At 38.4% G+C, this 21,211-nt stretch overlaps 1 protein-coding gene across 1 annotated transcript; it reads right to left on the bottom strand.

The window, feature by feature from the left end:
* Positions 1–693: 693 nt before the first annotated feature.
* On the bottom strand, positions 694–20,423 carry LOC110155072 (mucin-2-like). Its single transcript, XM_055149270.1, has 38 exons — positions 20,319–20,423; positions 20,166–20,217; positions 18,841–19,002; positions 18,072–18,236; positions 17,264–17,410; positions 16,412–16,579; positions 16,283–16,324; positions 16,054–16,110; positions 15,772–15,924; positions 14,921–15,088; positions 14,792–14,833; positions 14,564–14,620; positions 14,282–14,434; positions 13,430–13,597; positions 13,301–13,342; positions 13,073–13,129; positions 12,791–12,943; positions 11,940–12,107; positions 11,811–11,852; positions 11,583–11,639; positions 11,301–11,453; positions 10,451–10,618; positions 10,308–10,364; positions 9,998–10,146; positions 8,484–9,939; positions 7,639–7,745; positions 7,488–7,546; positions 6,789–6,928; positions 6,492–6,707; positions 5,609–5,809; positions 5,378–5,521; positions 5,104–5,282; positions 4,648–4,812; positions 2,987–4,405; positions 2,527–2,568; positions 2,004–2,069; positions 1,247–1,301; positions 694–1,173 (listed from the first exon to the last, which is right to left on the bottom strand). The coding sequence occupies exons 1-38, from the start codon at positions 20,421–20,423 to the stop codon at positions 1,106–1,108; spliced, it is 7,002 nt and encodes a 2,333-aa protein (XP_055005245.1). The 3' UTR covers positions 694–1,105.
* Positions 20,424–21,211: the final 788 nt, after the last annotated feature.

Raw genomic sequence — 21,211 nt, 5'->3', positions numbered from 1 at the left:
GTGCATGTACAAGCTTTCCTTCCCCAATTAGTGATAAATAAATGTGTAACAAATGGCTAAACAAACATAAAGCTGTTCTTAATCCTATGTTGCGTTTTACACCATAATTTAAGTGCGAGTTAATGTAAAAGTACTATAAGTATTCAGTATGCAGTACTCTGGCCCATGTATCACAATACATTACAAAATACATTTTAATGCAGGTATTCAGTATTCTGTAAATTAAATACATTTTCATTCTAGTATTCTTCCCATCACTCCATATATTCAATACATAAGGGCTTCTTTTAGTCTTTGTACATGGGCATTCCTGGTGTTGATGGTCAGTGCAACTTTAATATAGAGTGTGGTACATTCACTGTAATTCAGTACCAATAAGTATGAATGAATTGTTGATTATGATGGCTCCTCAAAAACAAACATTAAAGTGCATCATTTAATATCCTTTACATGCCTGTCTCCAAGGAGATTCGATTGTTTCACCTGTAATGTTCCACAGTCCAGTATAGAAATAAAATGATCTCTCTTGTTCAGCTACAGGTTTTGGTATTTTTAATGTTCAAAAATCCCTAAGTTCAACAGATCTGATCTTTTACTTGCTCTACTAAGGTTTAATGGCATACTGTGGTAGCCAGGCTGGTGCCACCTTGTGCCTCCGCTCAATTTCATTTCTCTCCAGCGGACTAGGTCAGGAATCAGAATACACTAGACGGTTCACAAAAACCCTGGAAGTGCAAGTTCGGGCACCAGCCAATCAGCAAAGAGCCATACATTCTGTGTTGTCAACGATTCCTGAGATCGAGGATTTAATGCTGGAACAAAGAGAATGTTTAGTGAATTTTATCAAGGGGAAAGACATTATTGCCTTTCTTCCTACGGGATTCCTATGTCACGACCAAATAAAAAAAGTACTCGCCTACCGTTGAGTGAACAAATTCTAACGTCAGACAGTTTCTACGAAGTGAAACTGGCTGATGAATCAGGCTAATACTGTGGAACATTTCTGGTAAAACAATAAAATCTCCATGGGAACAAACAGGTTGCGGACCTCCCCCAAAAAGTTACATGGTGCCCCTTTAAGACCCCACAGTGAGAAAAAAGCAGTTTATATGTTGGAATAGACCTCCACAGGGTCAGTGGTGCTGCTGGTTGCGTGTGACAGGTGATACACATCTGAAAGAGAAACTCACTTTTAGACTTCACTTTAGTTTTGTACAAACAAAAAAACTACAAACTGAATCCTTACCTCGTCTGCCAGGGAGTCTGCTGAGGAGTGCACTGAAGGCACCGGAACTGGTGCTCTGCAATAACAAAAATATATACTTGTCATTATTCATTCACACTGTACTGGGTGGTGGTGAGCTAGTGTAACCACAGCTGCCCTGAGACATAGGCTGCCAATCTGCACCATCAGCCCCTCTGACCACCATCAATCATTCACACCACTCTAATACTAGGCAATAAGGGTGAAGTGTCTTGCCTAAGAACACAATGACCGAACTTGGTCCAAGTAGAAATCGATCCATCCCTCTCAAGATTCAAGACTTTCATTATCACAAAAAACAACAAAATTATGTTTTTAGATAATCAAACGCTACATAGTTCTCAAACTGTAACACAAGCACTTTCTGGTGGTACTCAGGCTTCTCTGCATCACATAGTGTATATAGCTTAAAAATATTAAGCTTCCTGCCAAATTCTGCATCGACTATAAGATCCTTCTTCCTTACAAAGCCCTCCACAATCTTGCATCTCCTTACCTGTCCAACCTCTTCCACCCTTACACTCCCTCATGTTCCCTGGACTCTCTTATCTGGTCCAGTCTGTTTTTTTTGTTTTTACTTGTAAGGTGACCTCCATTCAATAAAATGCATTATCATTATTATCAAAATGGAACTAGATACCTAAAGTCCTCCCTGAACAGCAGTTCACACAGAGCTTTTTAACTAGACAAGACTAGGCTAAAGGGCAGAGTGAGGGGGTGCTCTGGACTATTGACTTACTCTTCGATTGGAGCCAGAACCAGATGATACCATTGCTGGTGATTTTCTTAACAGGGTGGCACGGATCTAAACGCACAAATTCAGGCATTTATGAGCAATTGTGAAAAATCAATTGTTAAATGTCCTATATACACAAATGGATTCTTGTGAGCTTTTTGTCATGTTATAATGCTGTTACCGCATCAAAAACATACAAAGAGGTGTGTTTTGTTTCATTCACACATGTTTGAGTAATCCTGCATTATTAGTCTGTCTACATCTCCAAAGCTCAAAATGCTCTGTTCCACCTTGTGATGTCATGAAGCGGTAGTTAACAGCTACATTTTACCTTTAGTTCAGTAGAGATTGGAAATTCCAGGGCTAAAACTATCCACAGGATTTTAGTGAAATTGTATGCAGGGGTTGTGTGTTAAACGTGTGTGAATGAAACAAAACACCAGGTATGTTTTTGATGAGGAAAGAATATATAAAATAGATTATAAAATATGCGTCCTTTAACTGATTATTTTGTAAATAAACTTACCTTGGAATCAAAGAGTGTTCCAAAGATTAAAATAAATAAACCCTGTAAAGAAACAGTACATGCATTTCATTATTGATCAGTATAGTACAATGTTCATATCACTTTACATGGAGTTGAACTAATGTAAGCAAACAGTGACTTGTGTAATACACAAAACATTTCTGTTTGAGTATCTGACACGTATACTGTTTTTGCTTTGCCTAGAATGTTCTGAAGTTATCTCCCTAGAGATGAAATGGTAAAGTTACAGGTGAGTATTTATTTATTTATTTTATGTATTTTTGTATGATAAAAACACTCATAATAAGTTTAAAATAGTTAGGTTTAATGCCAAACTGTGCTGTGAAACATTCTAGGCAAAGCAATAACATCTCCATGGGAACAAGCAGGTGACGGACACCCACCTGAAAAGTGACATAGTGCACATTTAACTTGGCTCTCTGTCTTTTATTTCACTTACCTGTAAAGAATTGAAGAACGCAAATGCGATGTGGATTCCTTCATTTTTTGGCGCCACCATTGTCCCTACACCTAAAGACCAGGTCAGTCCAAATAAGGGCGTCAGAATGAGTACACAGCGCACTATCACCTTAATTGTGTGGCTATCACTTTCATTTGCCTCTCCTATACCCCCACTCCTCAGCATCTTGTACAGTACCACAAACAGAATTATAATGTTAATAAACACTATAGTTAAGGCAGGTATGACCAAGGCTAGAAGGGCCTTAGTCTCATGCCAATTGAGCCAGCATGTGTTGTATCTCCGGATGTACCCATTCCCTGGGGCGGTAGCGGCAACAGTAACCACAGCGATGATCAGCGGTCCTCCATAGCCGACGCAAAAGCCCACTGCCAACATGGTGGATTTGGACATGTGTGAGAAGACCATCACCATCCGGTAAAAAAGCAACAATCCAAACACCAGCATCCAGAAGAAAAGTGCTAAGTAGAAAAAGTGCATAAAAAACGTGGCGGTGCTGCACGGTCCAAGTGGTATTTCATAGTCCTCATTCTCCTTTTCCGGAGGTTTCTTTGCAACAAAGGCGGCAATGATGAAACATATATCAGCAATCAACAAGGAAAGAGCGGTATTTACGATGGAGACGTGTCGCATAAAAGCAGTGCTAGTTCGGGTGACAGCTTTCCAGACATACCCTTCAATAATAAGGCAAATGACCAGACTGCCCAACGATATGCCAACGCCAATGTACGTAATGATTTTCAAAGGTTCACGTATGGATTCAGGAATGTCTGTGGACATGAGAATGGAGAAGGAGGTCAGATGGTTGCACCTGCATGTTACTGTGTTGTTAATGTCTGAAAGAAATGTACATCCTTCGTCATCCCATGCTCCGAGGCCATCCAGAAGGCTGAAATTCCAAAACACGCATTGAGGATTGAGGGGAAGTGAGTCATTGCTTTTATCAAAACTCAGTGTAACGTTATTGATTTCTTGATTGACTTTAATAAGCACCACGTCTGCATTGATCACATTGTCCAAAACAACTGGCTCTGTGTCATTCTCAGTGGAGTTTGTTGTTGTAAGAAGGCTGACATTAAAACTTGCATCTCGTGCAGGCATGATGTTATTCAGTGAAGAGAAGACGATGGTTGTTATGGAGACGTTGTCGAGCTGAGAGTCGGGGATGTCCACTTGAACACTGAAGTTGAGGAGGGCGGAGTAAGAGTTATTGAATGTGGTTCTGTTGAGCATGATGCGCTGGGTTATGATAGAGAACTCCCCCTGTAGGCCTTCGGACAGGTGCTCCAGAGAACCCAGGAACTGTGAGCTGGCGTTACTACTCTTGTTTGTGTTCAGGGTCTTCCACGCAGGAGCGGCACTGTCTGAGGTGAGCTCGTCCGCCACCTCAAGGACATTCTGTAAACATGGAACATACTCATTACACTTCACTGTCACTGTAGGGAAATTATGACTCATTACAACAAAGGCCACAATGGGCAATCCCAGGGAGAAGGATCAGCCCACTCACTCATTGACTGGGATAATATACAAAACATAATAATACCATAGGTGGATTTAAGCTCACACAATGCATTCATGAAAAAGGACAAAGATGTGATCCACAAGAAGATAATCAATTGCATTTTGAAATGGCTCACCTTCATGACAGATTTTTCAACAGTCTTTGTGACGTTAGAAACTGTGTCGACAATTTCAACAATGGCCGAGATTGTTGCTGATGATCCAGTAATGGCCTCTTTCTCTGTTTCAACAGTCTCCTTCAGTTTATCTACAAAATCAGGCACTAGAACGGGATTCAAATCCTAAATCCAAAACAAGAGGCAGTCAGGTTTATCTGTATCTACTGTCTTTAGCTGTGTTCACACTTGGTCCTGGTTTGGTAATATTTTGAGTCCAGTTTAGTCTTGATGTTGACCATAGCTTGGTTCTGGTTTAGTTCTGGTTTAGTCCTGGTTTAGTGCCAGATTTGATGTAGTGTATGTGCAAGTATGATCACAGCCATAGTCAGCACTATATTTAACAGTAATGTGTACAGTTGTATTTAGCAAGTAAAAAACATATGTCTCCAGTATTGTTGGTGTAAATCTCCTTACCTCTGATTCAGTCAACAGTTCTTTGATTTCTTCCACGATGCAGGTGTCGTCCATAAGCCTCCATCTCCCACTAGTCTCACACACTGCTGTCCTGCTGCCCTCCTGCCCTGTGTCACAGCCGATGACAGAGATGTCTCCTACTCTCCCAGTCCCATATATGTTATCAACACACGCTGGTGCTGTTAGGTTACAAGAAAAGAGTTGTAAGCACAGATATAGATATAGATAAGCTGATATGTAAATAGTATTAGTGGCAAAAAAAAATAAATCTTACGTTCTGGGAACAGGGTCACTGTTGTTGTTTTTTTGTATTCCTTGAGGGTGTTCTCCTGACAAATGTATATTGTATTTTTAGTGCTATCACATTTTTTTTCTATTGGAATTTTTATGCAATATTCTCCAGTTTCTAAAGATCCCACTGTAAACACAAATATACCATGTGTTAGAATGTATTGTAATGAAGACTTCACCGAACTAAACTGAAAAACAGTAGGTTAATTCATACCATCATTTAAAGAAGTGCCACTCGAATACCATGTAACTTTGTAGTTCGACTGCACACAGCATGTTAGGTTTAGAAATGAACCGTCACATTTGGCATTTATTGCACCACTGACTCGTATATTGGGCGCTTGCTTGATGTTATTTACGGATCCTTTTTGGATGTAGTTCAGATTTGTGCCTTTCAAAGTGCACTCGTAGGATCCTGCAACAGAAAATCAACAATGACACTTTTCTGGTGGACGGTCAACCATCTGCTTGTCTCCATGGATAGGCATTATTTTGTGTGCATTGGTCTTCAGTATGACATTAATCTATCTCCATGGAGACCAAATGACACCAACAGGGGCAAATTATAGGATTAAATCTGTGGAGAGCGGACCCCACTCACATAATGTATGTTTTTGAAGGCAAGGAAACACGTGTACTTGAATAAAGACAAGGTGATGGACTGTCTATGAGAAAAGTACTTTAAACTAAAATCTATAGTAAAAGAGGTCATACTTCTCTGGTAGAGGGTCTGCTACCTACTTGTGTCTATGGAGATGGTTATTGCTGTGCCTGGAATGTTCCATAGTATGACATTAAACATATCCAACTATCATTAATTCATTGCAGGTTTCTACTGATAAATGATTTGATTTAATAGAGGCATCTCTCCACAGATCTGAATTGTAATGTTCTATAGTGCTGTAATGTGCTTGTCTCCCTTGTGACAGAGGTGGCAGATCCTCCACTAGAAATGTTACGCAGTGCACGGTCAATAAAGCATCAACAATAGCAGTTTTTAAGCTTAATTAGTGAATTGAAGTGTAGTTGTTATGAATTATCACTGCATTTTCTGTTTGGATATTTCTGTTTAAAAATATATAACTGCAATTACTCACCCTTATCTGCCAGAATCACTTCATTGACAGTGAGAGATGATTCTAAATTGTTTCTGCTTATAGAATATCGACGACCATCTCTCAAAGTAACACCTTTAAACTTCCATTCCACACCATCAAGCACACCCAGGTCGATGTCCGAAGGTGGGGGCCCACATTTCAGTGTCATGCTTTTACCAGTGTAGGTGGATTGGGGGAAAGTAAGTGATTCAGATGCTTTAAGAGAGAGAGAGAGAAAAATAATCTTAATCTTTAATCTTTATCTTAAAATCCAGGTATTTTGTTTCTGCTACTAACCTGTAAAAGAAACAGTGACAGAGCCAATGACGGGAGCAACCCCCTTCATGGCATCAGGTATTTTTGCATTTGCTGCAGTCACTTCGTCACTGTTAATCTGAGAGGTCTCAACAGTATACTCTGTTACTATACTGCCGGGCCTGTAACAGAGAAAGCAATGTTAGAAATCGACTTAATAAAATATGATATAGATAGTTGAATGGTTTGGATGTATATCAGAACTAGTAAGATCGTAAGGTAAAGTTAAGGGTGCACTTTTCTTGTCTCCATGGACATGAGATGGTTTGCTTGTAATGTTCCACAGTATGTCTTTAAACCCATCCATCTTGCATTCATTCATTTACTAAAAAAATAAAACTGTGAAAAATACACGCTCCCTGTGAGCAGGATTTGGATTGCTTCCCCACAAATCTGACCTTTAAATTGGCCTCTTGGCATTATCTTACTGTATAACATTCCAAGCAATGCAATAACATCTCCATGAAGACAAGCAGACTGTGTAGCTTCACCAGAATTATTACCACTTCACTGTGACTAATAACATGTATAATAATTATCATTGTGGCAGTGAAGTTGGTATTCAGCCTTTTGAAAAATTTAAAATTACTTTTAACATTATAACAACAAAAAGTATTGGCGCTTTACTTAAGTACAAGTAAAATTGTATACTAAGTATTCTTAGAAGAACAAAGATCTTACTTGAAAGCATTTATACTAACTCCCCTGAACCCTCTGAGGCTCTTGTATTCATTGTCCAGCTATTGAAAAAACAAACATTGTGAGATGAAATATTTTGAGTATTGATATAATAATTGACATTGTATAAGAAAACAAAAACAAAAACTCTTACCACAGGATGAACTTGATTCCTAAGATTTTTGAAGGCTTGACTTGATGTGTCAGCTAGTTCGGGTTGATATTGTTTATCTAATTTTATTGACATTTCTAGCTTCTTTCCTGTTAATAAGACAAAGAAATACAAAAAAGTCTTAACATTTTTCATCAATGATATTTAGGATTCCTATCACAATACTAACCAAAGAATCACCTGCTGGATTACATAATGGATCAAAACATTTCATTACTGGTATTACAGAATTTGCTATGAAACTCTTTTTCTCATTCTTTTTTTCATCTCAAAAAATCAAATATGCCTTCAATATACAAAGTATACTCTATTGTATACACTATTGTATACCCTATTCTCATACAACTGCACAACAAACCACTCTTATGTAATAGATAACTCTATCACCTGTCAATCATTGTTTGATCTGTGCACAGTTTCTTCTTAGGACCTCTTGTATATCGCTGAGATATCTTTCTATATATTTTATTTTTACCTGTACATATATATAATTATGCCTTATTTGACACCAGTCTCTTACTGTTTTTGCTACTTATTTTGAATTGTTTATTACCATTGTTGCTCTTTGTTCTTATAATATATTGTGATGTGTGAGGTACTGTGTCCAAATAATTTCCCTTGTGGGTTAATAAGGTCTCTAAGTCTAAGTCTAACATTGTTTCCCCTTTTATTTCACTACTGCGCCAATTTATTGCAGGTTAAACTTTAGCTTATTTGCAGAATTGAACTACCAACCTCCTTTGTTGGAGTATATCAAGTCACTGCCAATATATGTTTTACTAATATAGCACTATATATGTCGGTGTGCATTGTTTAAAACCTTTTACCTTTTGGAGGAGTTGTTGTTGGAGGAATTGTTGTGGGAGGAACTGTTGGAGGAATTGTTGTAGGAGGAATTGTTGTGGGAGGAATTGTTGTGGGAGGAATTGTTGTGGGAGGAACTGTTGTGGGAGGAATTGTTGTGGGAGGAATTGTTGTGGGAGGAATTGTTGTGGGAGGAATTGTTGTGGGAGGAATTGTTGTGGGAGGAATTGTTGTAGGAGGAATTGTTGTAGGAGTAGTTGTTGTAGGAGTAGTTGTTGTTTCGAAAGGCGGATCATGGGTCACTTCTGTAGTAATAGTTGTATTTGTAGAAGTCATAGTAGTGGGAATAGTAGTAGGTGTAGTTGTAGTGGTAGTTTTTATTGTTGTTGTAGGAGTTGTAGTAGTTATAGTAGTGGGAATAGTAGTAGTTGTAATTGTAGTTGTAGTAGTGGGCATAGGTGTAGTTGTGGTGGGAGTAGTAGTATTGATAATATTTGGAGTTGTAGTATTTGTGGTAGTAGTGGGAATATGGGTTGCAGTAGTATTAATAGGAGGAGTGGGAGTATAAGTAGGAGTGGTAGTATTTGGAAAAATAGTTGTAGTGTTGGGATCTGTAGTTGTAGTATTTGAAAACATAGTTGTAGTACTGGGAGCTGTACTTGTAGTAGTGGGAGCTGTAAATGTAGTATTTGGAAAAGTAGTTGTAGTACTGGGAGCTGTACTTGTAGTAGTGGGAACTGTAGATGTAGTATTAGGGAAAGGAGTTGTAGTATTGGGGAAAGGAGTTGTAGTATTGGGGAAAGGAGTTGTAGTATTGAGGAAAGGAGTTGTAGTATTAGGCAAAAGAGTTGTAGTATTAGGGAAAGGAGTTGTAGTATTGGGAAAAGGAGTTGTAGTATTGGGAAAAGGAGTTGTAGTATTGGGGAAAGGAGTTGTGCTATCAGGGAAAGGAGTTGTAGTATTGGGGAAAGGAGTTGTAGTATTAGAGAAAGGAGTTGTAGTATTAGGCAAAAGAGTTGTAGTATTGGGGAAAAGAGTTGTAGTATTGAGGAAAGGAGTTGTAGTATTAGGGAAAGGAGTTGTAGTATTGGGGAAAGGAGTTGTAGTATTAGGGAAAGGAGTTGTAGTATTGGGGAAAGTCGTTGTATTATTAGGCAAAAGAGTTGTAGTATTGAGGAAAGGAGCTATAGTATTAGGCAATAGAGTTGTAGTATTGGAGAAAGGAGTTGTGGTATTGAGGAAAGGAGTTGTAGTATTGGGGAAAGGAGTTGTAGTATTAGGGAAAGGAGCTGTAGTATTGGGGAAAGGAGTTGTAGTATTGGGGAAAGGAGTTGTAGTATTGGGGAAAGGAGTTGTAGTATTGGGGAAAGGAGTTGTAGTATTGGGGAAAGGAGTTGTAGTATTGGGGAAAGGAGTTGTAGTATTGGGGAAAGGAGTTGTAGTATTGGGGAAAGGAGTTGTAGTATTAGGGAAAGGAGTTGTAGTATTGGGAAAAGGTAGTATTGGGGAAAGGAGTTGTAGTATTGGGGAAAGGAGTTGTAGTATTGGGGAAAGGAGTTGTAGTATTGGGGAAAGGAGTTGTAGTATTGGGGAAAGGAGTTGTAGTATTGGGGAAAGGAGTTGTAGTATTAGGGAAAGGAGTTGTTGTATTCGGGGCAGTAGTGGCGATGGTAGTAGTTGATGTCACTGTAAACAAAAGAAAATATAATTATTAGTTACCAGAAAAATATCTGAAAAAAGACAAATTCTGGACAAACTTGAGCTGAACTTTAGCATAAGATCAGACATTGCCTTAAAAAAAGAGATTATGCGCAACAGAAATGGTGACACATATATTGTAACATTACCTGTAGTTTGCAGAGGTGTGAATGGCACAGAAGTAGTTGATGGACAGACTGTGAAGTCTGGTAAAAACACAGATAATTATGGGTAAGTTCTTCTCTCTTGTATAATCTTTACTGATGTGCAGTATTGTTAGTACAGAACTTACTGCTGTCAAGAGGCTGGCACTGCTGTCCATCCGGAGGAAGACCATGGATGCATCCACAGGTGTCATTAGAGATGCTGTCACATGACCCATAGGATACACACAAGTCACATGGCCATCGGTACTGCTCCTCACATGTGCACTGGTAACTGTTGTTGTTTGGTGTACACACTGGACAAATAGACAAACACAATAATTTCAGTTCAGTTTTTAAACACTGAATGTCGTCAACATGTTCCAAAAGGCACTGTCTTCAATTACTATTTCTTTGCTTTCCTGGAGTTCTTCAGTGTTGTCTCTGATAAAACGCCACAGAAACCTGGACTTAATGACTATACATCAAGTGTTTAGATCCCAGATCTGTGGCCTCTGCCAGGTTGCATTTTGGTTGTTAAATTACTCACAACACAAGCAAAATGTATTTTTTTAGTCTTAACTCCCTGGAAATGTAATTCAGGATCTTATCTGTAAAACTTGTGGATCATTGATTTCCTGATGAGCCAAAGGCAATTTGGAAAAATGTCTCTCATAGTCCAAACATCAGCACTGGTCACCCTCAAGGGTGTGTATTATCACCTCTGCTCTTTTAACTTTACACATATTCCTGTCCCTTTATTTACCAGTCAGTAAAAACTGATGAAGTCTGGAACAATGCAACAGCTGAATGCCCATAAGAAAGTGGACATTATGGTGGACTATAGGAACATTACAGTGCTAGTGCCTCTTCTTCCTGAAAGACAATCCATATTACAACAGAGAACATTTCCTGGGGACTATGACTCAGCCGAACATCAGCTCCTTCAGCAAGAAAACCCAGTAGTGGATTTAGTTCTTAGGTTCAAAGTAATCTCACCTGTAGAAATATCAACACTGTTGATGCGTATGTTGTTGTGGACACTGATGGGGTAAGAGTTGTTTCTCAAAACGTTCCTCAGCTGATTTATCAGTGCTGAGTCTGTAGTGTTCAACACAACAGAAACGATGTATCTATGAAGAAACGCAGGAGCTGTAAAGGACACAATGAGAAATGGGTCAAACATTGTGATAATTTCAGGACTGAAGGCAGCTGTTGTTTAAGATACAGTTTAGGTTTTTCCTACAAATATAAATGGACTGAGTGATCATTGCTACTCACTGGTGATTACAGTGGAGGAAACTGTTGTAGGTGATGTTGTGTTCATCTGTGTTGTATCTGTGAAGATAGTTACAACATGATGTTGTTGCATTAGAGGTGGTTGCAATGAGAAATATAGAAATATGAATATTTTAGTTTAAAAAAATACATAACAAGATCACATTCATTATGTGGTCGCAGAATATGAATTTTATACATTGTGGACCCCCAAATATCCCCACTGGTTACCTGTAGTTGGCACCGATGTAGTTGATGGACAGACTGTGAAGTCTGTTGAAGAACACAGATAATTATGGGTAAGTTCTTCTCTCTTGTATAATCTTTACTGATGTGCAGTATTGTTAGTACAGAACTTACTGCTGTCAAGAGGCTGGCACTGCTGTCCATCCGGAGGAAGACCATGGATGCATCCACAGGTGTCATTAGAGATGCTGTCACATGACCCATAGGATACACACAAGTCACATGGCCATCGGTACTGCTCCTCACATGTGCACTGGTAACTGTTGTTGTTTGGTGTACACACTGGACAAATAGACAAACACAATCATTTCAGTTCAGTTTTTAAACACTGAATGTCGTCAACATGTTCCAAAAGGCACTGTCTTCAATTACTATTTCTTTGCTTTCCTGGAGTTCTTCAGTGTTGTCTCTGATAAAACGCCACAGAACCCTGGACTTAATGACTATACATCAAGTGTTTAGATCCCAGATCTGTGGCCTCTGCCAGGTTGCATTTTGGTTGTTAAATTACTCACAACACAAGCAAAATGTATTTTTTTAGTCTTAACTCCCTGGAAATGTAATTCAGGATCTTATCTGTAAAACTTGTGGATCATTGATTTCCTGATGAGCCAAAGGCAATTTGGAAAAATGTCTCTCATAGTCCAAACATCAGCACTGGTCACCCTCAAGGGTGCGTATTATCACCTCTGCTCTTTTAACTTTACACATATTCCTGTCCCTTTATTTACCAGTCAGTAATAACTGATGAAGTCTGGAACAATGCAACAGCTGAATGCCCATAAGAAAGTGGACATTATGGTGGACTATAGGAACATTACAGTGCTAGTGCCTCATTCTTCCTGACAGACAATCCCTATTATCCCAGAGAACATTTCCTGGGGACTATGACTCAGCCGAACATCAGCTCCTTCAGCAAGAAAACCCAGTAGTGGATTTAGTTCTTAGGTTCAAAGTAATCTCACCTGTAGAAATATCAACACTGTTGATGCGTATGTTGTTGTGGACACTGATGGGGTAAGAGTTGTTTCTCAAAACGTTCCTCAGCTGATTTATCAGTGCTGAGTCTGTAGTGTTCAACACAACAGAAACGATGTATCTATGAAGAAACGCAGGAGCTGTAAAGGACACAATGAGAAATGGGTCAAACATTGTGATAATTTCAGGACTGAAGGCAGCTGTTGTTTAAGATACAGTTTAGGTTTTTCCTACAAATATAAATGGACTGAGTGATCATTGCTACTCACTGGTGATTACAGTGGAGGAAACTGTTGTAGGTGATGTTGTGTTCATCTGTGTTGTATCTGTGAAGATAGTTACAACATGATGTTGTTGCATTAGAGGTGGTTGCAATGAGAAATATAGAAATATGAATATTTTTGTTTAAAAAAATACATAACAAGATCACATTCATTATGTGGTAGCAGAATATGAATTTTATACATTGTGGACCCCCAAATATCCCCACTGGTTACCTGTAGTTGGCACCGATGTAGTTGATGGACAGACTGTGAAGTCTGTTGAAGAACACAGATAATTATGGGTAAGTTCTTCTCTCTTGTATAATCTTTACTGATGTGCAGTATTGTTAGTACAGAACTTACTGCTGTCAAGAGGCTGGCACTGCTGTCCATCCGGAGGAAGACCATGGATGCATCCACAGGTGTCATTAGAGATGCTGTCACATGACCCATAGGATACACACAAGTCACATGGCCATCGGTACTGCTCCTCACATGTGCACTGGTAACTGTTGTTGTTTGGTGTACACACTGGACAAATAGACAAACACAATCATTTCAGTTCAGTTTTTAAACACTGAATGTCGTCAACATGTTCCAAAAGGCACTGTCTTCAATTACTATTTCTTTGCTTTCCTGGAGTTCTTCAGTGTTGTCTCTGATAAAACGCCACAGAAACCCTGGACTTAATGACTATACATCAAGTGTTTAGATCCCAGATCTGTGGCCTCTGCCAGGTTGCATTTTGGTTGTTAAATTACTCACAACACAAGCAAAATGTATTTTTTTAGTCTTAACTCCCTGGAAATGTAATTCAGGATCTTATCTGTAAAACTTGTGGGTCATTGATTTCCTGATGAGCCAAAGGCAATTTGGAAAAATGTCTCTCATAGTCCAAACATCAGCACTGGTCACCCTCAAGGGTGTGTATTATCACCTCTGCTCTTTTAACTTTACACATATTCCTGTCCCTTTATTTACCAGTCAGTAATAACTGATGAAGTCTGGAACAATGCAACAGCTGAATGCCCATAAGAAAGTGGACATTATGGTGGACTATAGGAACATTACAGTGCTAGTGCCTCATTCTTCCTGACAGACAATCCCTATTATCCCAGAGAACATTTCCTGGGGACTATGACTCAGCCGAACATCAGCTCCTTCAGCAAGAAAACCCAGTAGTGGATTTAGTTCTTAGGTTCAAAGTAATCTCACCTGTAGAAATATCAACACTGTTGATGCGTATGTTGTTGTGGACACTGATGGGGTAAGAGTTGTTTCTCAAAACGTTCCTCAGCTGATTTATCAGTGCTGAGTCTGTAGTGTTCAACACAACAGAAACGATGTATCTATGAAGAAACGCAGGAGCTGTAAAGGACACAATGAGAAATGGGTCAAACATTGTGATAATTTCAGGACTGAAGGCAGCTGTTGTTTAAGATACAGTTTAGGTTTTTCCTACAAATATAAATGGACTGAGTGATCATTGCTACTCACTGGTGATCACAGTGGAGGAAACAGTTGTAGGTGATGTTGTGTTCATCTGTGTTGTATCTGTGAAGATAGTTACAACATGATGTTGTTGCATTAGAGGTGGTTGCAATGAGAAATATAGAAATATGAATATTTTTGTTTAAAAAAATACATAACAAGATCACATTCATTATGTGGTAGCAGAATATGAATTTTATACATTGTGGACCCCCAAATATCCCCACTGGTTACCTGTAGTTGGCACCGATGTAGTTGATGGACAGACTGTGAAGTCTGTTGAAGAACACAGATAATTATGGGTAAGTTCTTCTCTCTTGTATAATCTTTACTGATGTGCAGTATTGTTAGTACAGAACTTACTGCTGTCAAGAGGCTGGCACTGCTGTCCATCCGGAGGAAGACCATGGATGCATCCACAGGTGTCATTAGAGATGCTGTCACATGACCCATAGGATACACACAAGTCACATGGCCATCGGTACTGCTCCTCACATGTGCACTGGTAACTGTTGTTGTTTGGTGTACACACTGGACAAATAGACAAACACAATCATTTCAGTTCAGTTTTTAAACACTGAATGTCGTCAACATGTTCCAAAAGGCACTGTCTTCAATTACTATTTCTTTGCTTTCCTGGAGTTCTTCAGTGTTGTCTCTGATAAAACGCCACAGAAACCTGGACTTAATGACTATACATCAAGTGTTTAGATCCCAGATCTGTGGCCTCTGCCAGGTTGCATTTTGGTTGTTAAATTACTCACAACACAAGCAAAATGTATTTTTTTAGTCTTAACTCCCTGGAAATGTAATTCAGGATCTTATCTGTAAAACTTGTGGATCATTGATTTCCTGATGAGCCAAAGGCAATTTGGAAAAATGTCTCTCATAGTCCAAACATCAGCACTGGTCACCCTCAAGGGTGCGTATTATCACCTCTGCTCTTTTAACTTTACACATATTCCTGTCCCTTTATTTACCAGTCAGTAATAACTGATGAAGTCTGGAACAATGCAACAGCTGAATGCCCATAAGAAAGTGGACATTATGGTGGACTATAGGAACATTACAGTGCTAGTGCCTCATTCTTCCTGACAGACAATCCCTATTATCCCAGAGAACATTTCCTGGGGACTATGACTCAGCCGAACATCAGCTCCTTCAGCAAGAAAACCCAGTAGTGGATTTAGTTCTTAGGTTCAAAGTAATCTCACCTGTAGAAATATCAACACTGTTGATGCGTATGTTGTTGTGGACACTGATGGGGTAAGAGTTGTTTCTCAAAACGTTCCTCAGCTGATTTATCAGTGCTGAGTCTGTAGTGTTCAACACAACAGAAACGATGTATCTATGAAGAAACGCAGGAGCTGTAAAGGACACAATGAGAAATGGGTCAAACATTGTGATAATTTCAGGACTGAAGGCAGCTGTTGTTTAAGATACAGTTTAGGTTTTTCCTACAAATATAAATGGACTGAGTGATCATTGCTACTCACTGGTGATTACAGTGGAGGAAACTGTTGTAGGTGATGTTGTGTTCATCTGTGTTGTATCTGTGAAGATAGTTACAACATGATGTTGTTGCATTAGAGGTGGTTGCAATGAGAAATATAGAAATATGAATATTTTTGTTTAAAAAAAATACATAACAAGATCACATTCATTATGTGGTCGCAGAATATGAATTTTATACATTGTGGACCCCCAAATATCCCCACTGGTTACCTGTAGTTGGCACCGATGTAGTTGATGGACAGACTGTGAAGTCTGTTGAAGAACACAGATAATTATGGGTAAGTTCTTCTCTCTTGTATAATCTTTACTGATGTGCAGTATTGTTAGTACAGAACTTACTGCTGTCAAGAGGCTGGCACTGCTGTCCATCCGGAGGAAGACCATGGATGCATCCACAGGTGTCATTAGAGATGCTGTCACATGACCCATAGGATACACACAAGTCACATGGCCATCGGTACTGCTCCTCACATGTGCACTGGTAACTGTTGTTGTTTGGTGTACACACTGGACAAATAGACAAACACAATCATTTCAGTTCAGTTTTTAAACACTGAATGTCATCAACATGTTCCAAAAGGCACTGTCTTCAATTACTATTTCTTTGCTTTCCTGGAGTTCTTCAGTGTTGTCTCTGATAAAACGCCACAGAAACCTGGACTTAATGACTATACATCAAGTGTTTAGATCCCAGATCTGTGGCCTCTGCCAGGTTGCATTTTGGTTGTTAAATTACTCACAACACAAGCAAAATGTATTTTTTTAGTCTTAACTCCCTGGAAATGTAATTCAGGATCTTATCTGTAAAACTTGTGGATCATTGATTTCCTGATGAGCCAAAGGCAATTTGGAAAAATGTCTCTCATAGTCCAAACATCAGCACTGGTCACCCTCAAGGGTGTGTATTATCACCTCTGCTCTTTTAACTTTACACATATTCCTGTCCCTTTATTTACCAGTCAGTAAAAAGTGATGAAGTCTGGAACAATGCAACAGCTGAATGCCCATAAGAAAGTGGACATTATGGTGGATTATAGAAACATTACAGTGCTAGTGCCTCATTCTTCCTGACAGACATAGCCCCTCTTACAGTGACAGTGCAATCTGGCTTCACTTGCAAACTGAAATCCACCAGTAATTCTCAACAAAAAAGGAAAATTTGTGTAAAAGTTTGTAAGAGCTCAAGTTTACCTGTTGTGATGTCAATTTCAGATATCTTCACTTGTGAATTGATTTGAACAGGTAAAGTGATTGCTTGTAGACTGTTTCTCAGTTGATCAAAGTCCGTAGTTCCAAGCTCTATTATGACTTCATATTCAAATATAGTCTGAGGGGGGTCTGAAAAAAACATAATTATTATTTTGCCATTTAGTCATGTGATGATCATACTTCCCAATAGAGTGCAAAACATGTTGTTGTTATTAATTACATTGGATTTTCATGACATATATCTTAATGGGAAATTCATTAAAGCTCTTGTATTATGCAAATTTGATTCTATAAAGCTTTTAAGCATGTTAATGCCAATTTTGTTACCTCCTGGAGTTTTATTTTGTTTCATTTACTTTCTCATTCTCCAAAATGCAAAATGTTCAGTTCCATCTTGTTATGTCATGAACTGGTTATTTTCAAAATGGCTAGCTTTTAGCTTTTTGTCTAATAGAGATTGGCAATTCCAGGTTATCCAGATGAGTTTGTATAAAGGGGATTGGGGTTTAAAAACTCAGCAGAGCTGTCCTATATTTTCACATAACATCACAAGGTGGAACATTGTTTTCTGTTTGAGAGAAGAACTAAATATCCTGGTTTTGTGTGCTAAATGTGTGAATGAAACAAAACACAACTCCAGGCATGGTTTTGATGACCAAACAACATTAAAGCACAGAACAGAAAATAGCATAACATGGAACTTGATTTATTTTTTTATTTTTTTTATTTTTTTTCATTTTTTCTTTTAAGTGACCAGGACCTCCTTTCATGGCTTCATTGTCAGCCTTACCTTGTTTGGGTTGACAGTACAGTCCATCAGAGGGGATTTTATTTATACATGTGCAGGCGTCATTAATCATTTCATCACAAGCTCCATATGTAAGACAGCTGTTATAGGACCACACAAATTGATCTTCACATCTGCACTGGAATTCCGAGCCATTTTGGGAACACACTGAAAATAGAAGAAAATTTAAAACACATGATATCAAGGGCAAGCAATAATGTGAGTTCTGCGGAGAGGTGATCTTTCTGTAAAAACTATTGAAACACCTATATTGAAGTAAATGTAAGATGGACATTCTAGGGAAAAACAATGACATCTCCATGGAGAGAAGCAGGTATCAGGAAAAGTGCTCCTTTAATGTGATCTAGAGCTTGCTTCCCCACAAACCTTGCATTTAACACAACTTTGTGGCATCACCTGCTTGTTAATACCATGCTGTGGTCATTTCCAGGCAAATCAATAACCTCTTAATTGAGACTAACAGGTTGATGGACCCACCACCAAAAAAATTACATAGTGCAACTTTAAATACCAAACCAAAACCAAACCAAACCAAAAAAAAAAAAGAAAGAAAGAAAAAAGACAGACAGAAAGAAAAGATTAATAGAAAAAAAAAATGATGCTTATATTTATTCATGAATACAAAAATATTTAGTCAATATACAGTATAGAGTCAAAATTTACTGTTTTATGTAAGTAGTAAGACTTCACAGTGTAAGAAAAAATCTACTGTCTACAAACCAGTCAAATCAGTATAAAAGCACACATGTACCTGTAGTTATTTCGATGTGTGTGAGGTTGAGAGAGGGGCCCAGGGTCAGGGAGAAGTTGCCACTCTGTAGTAATGTCCGAAGTCTGTCCACTGTCTCAAAGTCTGTAACATTAAGCTCCACATCCACCTCATACTCTGTCACTGAGTTCAGATCTGAAGAGGCTATAGAGCAGAACAACAATGTATTTTAATATAGTTCCATCACTTTTGTTCTGAAAACTATTAGTGCATTACATTAGATACATTCCAGGTTCATTAAAGGGGCAATGTTTAACATTTCTAGTAGAGGGTCCATCAATTTCCATTTCCTTTTCTTCATCTTATTGCTTCATCTGGAATGTTTGTATTGTATTTTGCATTTCTATCTTCATGGACACCAAACCAGACCAAGTTACAGGTCAGATCTATGGAGAGGCAACCCCACTCACAGTCAGAATGCCTGTTTTATTAGGTATTTTTGAGCTATTAAATCACTTGGAATTGAATAAATGTAAGGTAGAGCTGTTGAATGTCATACTGTGGAACATTACAGGCAGAAAAATGACATTTCCATAAACAAACAGGTGAAGGACCCCCTTCCAAAAAGTTACATAGTACATCTTTAAGAATCTTCATTATTTACAACCATTATTAGAAAGCACCATCCACCATCCTTGTTTGGAGGACCCCCTTGAAAACGAGATGGTGACACATCTCAAGGGGCTTATCCTCCAAACAAATAAATTCAAATTCAAATTCAAACAGAGTAATATGCGTTTTGTACACAGAGGCCAGAATTTTGGGATTAAAATGGTTTATTTTAATCATTCAACACAACTGTTTAAAAACACTGTATGTAACCTTGTGGAGGTGGGACGTCATCTGCATGATTCCATGGAAATAGAAAGTTAAAACCATACATAAAAGTTTTATGGCAAACTGTGGAAGATTATAGCCACAGGAATTATATTTCCATGGATTCAATAGGAAGAGGCCCTCAGATAAGAGTCAGGTATGTTTTAGATATAAGGCTGTTCACAGTAAACACCCACACACACACACACACACACACACACACACACACACACACAAAATCAATCTATTTTTTGGCTAAAAAGTTACACACTGTGGCATTAATGAAGGTTTTATATATCAGATTCTTTTCTATCAGATTATTTTTTCTTTTTAAAATTTGTAAAATTTGTAAGTAAGGTAACAGAAATTAAGTATATTATAAGACACGTATAGTCTGCGAAAGCAATCATAGCTTCATTTCTTTGTATTTCAGTATAATAGCAATATCATTGTATTATTGTTAATAATGGTCTGTACTGTGTCATACTGACCCTCTCTCTTTTGTCTTGTGTGAAGTAGAACATCGTCATCTTCATTTGGCTCCTGAGACAAACATAATAAATCAAAGTTCCATTCACGATTTATTGTGATCTATAAACATGATCCCTTATTTTGTGTCGGGGTGGTAACCTTGGCAAACATACCGGTGAAAGAAGGCTGAAGATCTGAGTCACCTTTTCTGTTTCCAAAATACAGATTATCACCACCACAGCTGCAATGAGAGTCCAGCCATTCTTGGAAATGGCCATACCTTGAACAAAAGATCATCATGACAGTTCATTTATGTATTCATAAAATACCTAGCACTACACAGTTAGCCACATTCGCCTAAAGCACCAGTATGCACAGTCAAAATGTGGATTTTTAACAGATTTTTTGAGTTATAAGATTAATAAAATGAAATATAAACTGCAAATTCATCCATGTTCCCTCAACATATTTTGCAGTGTGTATGTTATTTAAAATTTTTTTAAAGGTCCAGAAATCAGAAAATAAGCAGATTTATGGTGTGCATAGCATAGAGTCAAGAAGAAGCCTCAGTACTGTTTAGACTTTTAAAGCTGCCCAGTGTAACATTTCTATGGATTGTATGCCCTGCGTGGGTCACCATGGAGATGTTATTACATTGCTTGGAATGTTCCACAGAATGGCATTAAACCACAGACTGTATAAAGCAGTGGATTAAGGGAGTGTGATGTCACTCGCAGCATTCAGCTCCAGTCAAATGAAATTGACAGTACTAGCAGTTATAGGAGCTGAAATTGGAGCCAGGTCCATATTGAGAGAGATTCCAGCAGCCACAGACTGCACAGAATTTAAGCATTTTGGCGTCGAGTGAATGGAGGTAAACGATGTTCTGTGAGTTTGTCTTTCCTTCCTGTTCCCCATCTGCTTTTTGTTACGTTGACGTGACATCATCTGAAATCAGCAGTTAGGAATAGGAATTTATTTACATACAAATTAGTGAAATAAAAACACCAGGGTCATGTAGAGAGGACTGATATGAACATCTTAAGACCGAATGAAGGGGCTCATG

The sequence above is a fragment of the Boleophthalmus pectinirostris genome, unplaced genomic scaffold, assembly GCF_026225935.1.
Source record: "Boleophthalmus pectinirostris isolate CB_2022bp ecotype Guang Dong unplaced genomic scaffold, ASM2622593v1 HiC_scaffold_13, whole genome shotgun sequence".
Classification (NCBI taxonomy): Eukaryota; Metazoa; Chordata; class Actinopteri; order Gobiiformes; family Gobiidae; genus Boleophthalmus; species Boleophthalmus pectinirostris.
Note: the sequence above shows the minus strand (reverse complement) of the source record. Positions and strands in the feature narration are given on the sequence as shown.

Coding starts and splice junctions, on each gene's coding strand:
- LOC110155072 (XM_055149270.1), bottom strand. CDS start 20,423: ATGGCCATTTCCAAGAATGGCTGGACTCTCATTGCAGCTGTGGTGGTG. Junction 6,929..7,487: donor GTTAGTATAAATGCTTTCAA/GTAAGATCTTTG, acceptor TCTCTGTTACAG/GCCCGGCAGTATAGTAACAG. Junction 4,406..4,647: donor TTGAAAAATCTGTCATGAAG/GTGAGCCATTTC, acceptor CCATGTTTACAG/AATGTCCTTGAGGTGGCGGA.